The 4,993-nt window shown below is 25.9% G+C and overlaps 1 protein-coding gene across 1 annotated transcript; it reads left to right on the top strand.

The window, feature by feature from the left end:
* Nucleotides 1-1,583: 1,583 nt before the first annotated feature.
* On the top strand, nucleotides 1,584-2,550 carry LOC100232880 (basic form of pathogenesis-related protein 1). Its single transcript, XM_003631647.4, has one exon. The coding sequence runs from the start codon at nucleotides 1,907-1,909 to the stop codon at nucleotides 2,435-2,437; it is 531 nt and encodes a 176-aa protein (XP_003631695.1). The 5' UTR covers nucleotides 1,584-1,906; the 3' UTR covers nucleotides 2,438-2,550.
* Nucleotides 2,551-4,993: the final 2,443 nt, after the last annotated feature.

Genomic DNA, 4,993 nt, shown 5'->3' with positions numbered 1-4,993 from the left:
AAATATATGTAATATAATTTCATAACTTAAAAATAAATATAAAGATTTATAATTTATCAAATATTATAGGATAATAAACATCAAAATAGTATAAATAAACAATTAATAAATTTGAAAATGATAAAATATATAACTATTAAAATTTAAACAACTTTAAATAATAAAATCTCATTTAAAAAAATAACTATAAGTTAAATATGTTTAATAACATTAGAAATACTAAAATTTTAATAAATCTTCATGTTATCCTATCATAATGTAATCTATCAGTATTAATGATGAAATATGTTTAAAATTTTAATTATATAGTTTCTACCTATACGAGTTTTGACATTTATTAATTTACTATCCCTTTTTTCTTTTATATAACTTTAGGCTATGAATAATAAAAATTTGAATTATATTCTAATAATATAAAAAATGACAATTATAACTATTATAAAAAATAAAATAAATTTTTAAAAAATTCTTAAAATTCAAAAAAATGAAAAATCTAAAGGGTCTCATATTCTACGTCCCTTCCCAATGTTTTAGTATTTTTCGTTTTAAATTTGTTTGCACATAATTTTTATCATCATTAAATGTAATTAGTATGTATACACAATATAATTGTTATTTCAAGTGGAAAAAATTCTTAAAATTAGAAAATTGAAAATTTTGGAGGGTGTGAAGAATGTGAATATTATTTTCCCACATTCTTCGTATCCTCCAAATTTACGCTTGTTTTAATTTTAAGATTTTTTTTTTCTTAGCATTTATTCATACTAATTATACTTAAATTTGATCGAAATTATAAATAAAAAAAATTAAAAGTAAAAAACTACCAAATTGGAGAGGGTATGAATACTACAAAAAAAAAATAAAAAAATAAAAATTTAAAAGTAGAAAAATTACAAAATTGGAGAGGTACAAAAATGGGAGGAATAAACACTATTATTCCTCACATTCTCTATACTTTTCCCCATATTCTTTGTACCTCCAAATTTTCTATTTGTTTTAATTTTAACCAATTTTTGTCTACTTCAAATAGTACTAATAGTGCTTATTAATATTAATTATACTTACAATTGATAAAAATGACGAATAACACTTCTTCGTACCCTCCTACTTATCAAAAATCCTAATTGAAATTAGTATGAAAAAACAATTTAATTGGCATTTGAAGTTGAAAAAAAAATTTCTTAAAATTAAGTGAGGGTAAGAATTTTAATATTTTTATTTTTTATTTTTTCCTCATATTTTTTTTTATGAATTCTAAGTGAAATTATACGAATTAACAATTTTATTAATATTTAAAGTAAAATAAAAAAATAAAAAAAATCTATAGATTTTAAATAAATTTTGGAGGGCATTTGTAATTGGATAGTTGTATTTACACTTTCCTATTATATTGAAAAACATTGTAAGATAGATCAAAATATAGTAATAACTTTTACTTAAATATAATAATTGATTGAAATTTACTTTCTAAGATAATATTTGTTATAAATAGATAAAACAAATGTAGAATTAATAATTTAAAATTTTGAAATTGATGTTGACATGTGTGACAAAAATTGAGAGAGGGGAGATAAAGGGGGGCATATCTACTGGCAACCTTTTGCACCCTTCTTTTGCATTTTTTATTTTAATCTATTTTTCATTTGGATGGTCTTGATTGGAATCTTTTGATCCAACGGCCAGGAATTTTGGAGGTACGTACCCACTTCGTAGAATTTTCCTTTTCTCAACGTCCTTCACACGTAACAGCCCATGGGCGCCCAGTTTTGGTGGCCTAAAGATTGCTTGTAAGCTTTATTAATGATGCTTTTGACTGACCAAATTGCAAGTTCTTCTCATTCCCTTCAAACCATATATGCTCATTTCTCAACTCTCACTTTGCATACACAGATTAAGAAACTAAAAGATGGGGTTGTGTAAGATCTCATCTTCACTAGTTGTTGGTTTCATGGGGTTAGTCCTTGCTCACATCTCCTATGCCCAAAACTCTCCACAAGACTTCCTCGATGCTCACAATGCCGCGCGTGCAGAAGTTGGTGTTGAATCTATGACATGGAATGACACTGTAGCTGCCTACGCCCAGAACTATGCTAACCAGAGGATTGGCGATTGCAATTTAGTGCATTCAAGTGGGCCTTACGGTGAGAACATTGCCTGGGGCACCCCTTCATTGACAGGCACCGATGCAGTGAACATGTGGGTGGGGGAGAAGCCTTATTATGACTACAACTCCAACTCATGCGTTGGTGGGGAATGCCTGCAGTATATTAAAGTTATTTGGCGCAACTCATTGCACCTTGGGTGCGCTAGGGTTCAGTGCAACACGGGTGGGTGGTTTGTCACTTGCAACTATGATCCTCCAGGCAACTACGTTGGACAGCGTCCTTTTCTGGAGAACTCTAACAGCAGTCATAGTTGTATAGTTGCTATTTACTGAGTAGAGTTTTCTCCTAAAATTTCTTTAGAATAGTTGCTGAAAATGCCATATGAGTAATGTAACGGCCCTACCTAAACAAATCAAAACGTACATTTATACGACTAAAAACTTTCTCCGCTATTTGACATGGACATGACAAGTAATATATTTATTTTGATGCATTTTTCTTTTTTATGAAGAAAAATATCTCATGCCAACTTTTGTTCGCTCTCGTTTAGATAAATTTTATTTATACCACAGAGATCATTAAGTTGTTTTTGCTACGAGGGAATGTATGGATTTTAACTTAGAAGAAATCACAATTTTCCAATTCAAAATAATTCCGTGTTTTAATTGTCCAAAATGATCAATCATCTCTTTATTACAATCATATACCTACCTTGGACTTTTCTCAATAGTACAGCAATTTAAAAAAGTTATGCTTAAATTACTGTACTGGCAGAAGTTATTACAAATATAGGGTAGTTTTTGCCACATAGGAGAGAGGAGAGAGGAAAGAGGAGAGAGGAGAGAGGAGAGAGGGTGAGAGAAGAGAGGAAAGAGGAGAGAAGGTGACTGTAAAAAAAAAAGCAAACTCGTCTCTTGAAGAGACGAGTTCCATGAAAGAAGAGAGGAAAGAGGAGAGAGGAGAGAGGAGAGAGGAGAGAGGAGAGAGGGTGTGTAAAAAAAAGCAAACTCGTCTCTTGAAGAGACGAGTTACATGAAAAAAAATATATATATAATTTTAAAAAAATTCTAAACAATTATTCAAGGGAACTCGTCTCTTGAAGAGACGAGTTCCATGTAAAAAAAATATATATTTTTTTAAAAATATATTTTTTAATTTAAAAAAACCCAAATTTAAAAAAAAAAAAAAAAATTTCCAAAAAGGGAACTCGTCTCTTGAAGAGACGAGTTCCATGTAAAAAAAAATATATTTTTTATTTTAAAAAATCCCAAATTTTTTTTTAAAAAAAAAAAAAAATTCCAAAGGTAACTCGTCTCTTGAAGAGACGAGTTCCATGTAAAAAAAAAAATATTTTTTAAAAAATATATTTTTTATTTTAAAAAATCCCAAATTAAAAAAAAAAAAAATTCCAAAGGGAACTCGTCTCTTCAAGAGACGAGTTCCAGGTAAAAAAGAATATTTTTTTTAAAAAAATCCTAAATTAAAAAAAAAAAAAATCCAAAGGGAACTCGTCTCTTGAAGAGACGAGTTACATGTAAAAAAAAAAATATTTTTTTAAAAATATATATATTAAAAAAAAAATCTCAAATTAAAAAAAAAAAAAAACACACACACAATTCCAAAGGGAACTCGTCTCTTGAAGAGACGAGTTCCATGTAAAAAAAAATATATTTTTTATTTTAAAAAATCCCAAATTTAAAAAAAAAAAAAAAAACACACACACAATTCCAAAGTGAAGAGACGAGTTCCATGTAAAAAAAAATATATTTTTTATTTTAAAAAATCCCAAATTTAAAAAAAAAATAAATAAATTCCAAAGGGAACTCGTCTCTTTATATTAAAAAAAAAAAATCCCAAATTAAAAAAAAAAAAAAAAAAAAAAACACAATTCCAAAGGGAACTCGTCTCTTCAAGAGACGAGTTCCATGTAAAAAAAAATATATTTTTTTAAAAATATATTTTTTATTTTAAAAAATCCCAAATTAAAAAAAAAAAAAAAAAATTCCAAAGGGAACTCGTCTCTTGAAGAGACGAGTTCCATGTAAAAAAAAAATTATTTTTTTAAAAATATATATATATTAAAAAAAAATCCCAAATTAAAAAAAAAAAAAAAAAAAATTTAATTCCAAAGGGAACTCGTCTCTTGAAGAGACGAGTTCCCTTGTAAAAAAAAAAATATTTTTTTAAATATATATATATTAAAAAAAAAAAACAATTCCTCAAAATTCCTAACAGACGAGTTCTCATCTAAAAAAAAATATTTTTTTTTAAATATAAAATTTCAAGAGACGAGTTCCTTTAGGAAAAAAAAAATATTTTTTAAAAAATATATTTTTTATTAAAAAATCCCAAATTTAAAAAAAAAAAAAAAATTTCCAAAGGGAACTCGTCTCTTGAAGAGACGAGTTCCATGTAAAAAAAAATATATTTTTTAAAAAATATATTTTTTATTTTAAAAAATCCCAAATTTAAAAAAAAAAAAAAAAAAATTGCAAAAGGAACTCGTCTCTTGAAGAGACGAGTTCCATGTAAAAAAAAAAATATTTTTAAAAAAATATATTTTTTATTTTAAAAAATCCCAAATTTAAAAAAAACAAAAATAAATTCCAAAGGGAACTCGTCTCTTGAAGAGACGAGTTCCATGTAAAAAAAAAAATATTTTTTTAAAAATATATATATTAAAAAAAAAAATCCCAAATTAAAAAAAAAAAAAAAAAAACACAATTCCAAAGGGAACTCGTCTCTTGAAGAGACGAGTTCCATGTAAAAAAAAATATATTTTTTAAAAAATATATTTTTTATTTTAAAAAATCCCAAATTAAAAAATATTTTTTTTTTTCCTAAAGGAACTCGTGTCTTAAAATTTTATATTTAAAAAAAAAATATTT

Source organism: Vitis vinifera, chromosome 3 (genome assembly GCF_030704535.1).
Source record: "Vitis vinifera cultivar Pinot Noir 40024 chromosome 3, ASM3070453v1".
In the NCBI taxonomy this organism is placed as follows: Eukaryota; Viridiplantae; Streptophyta; class Magnoliopsida; order Vitales; family Vitaceae; genus Vitis; species Vitis vinifera.
Note: the sequence above shows the minus strand (reverse complement) of the source record. Positions and strands in the feature narration are given on the sequence as shown.

Coding starts and splice junctions, on each gene's coding strand:
- LOC100232880 (XM_003631647.4), top strand. CDS start 1,907: ATGGGGTTGTGTAAGATCTCATCTTCACTAGTTGTTGGTTTCATGGGG.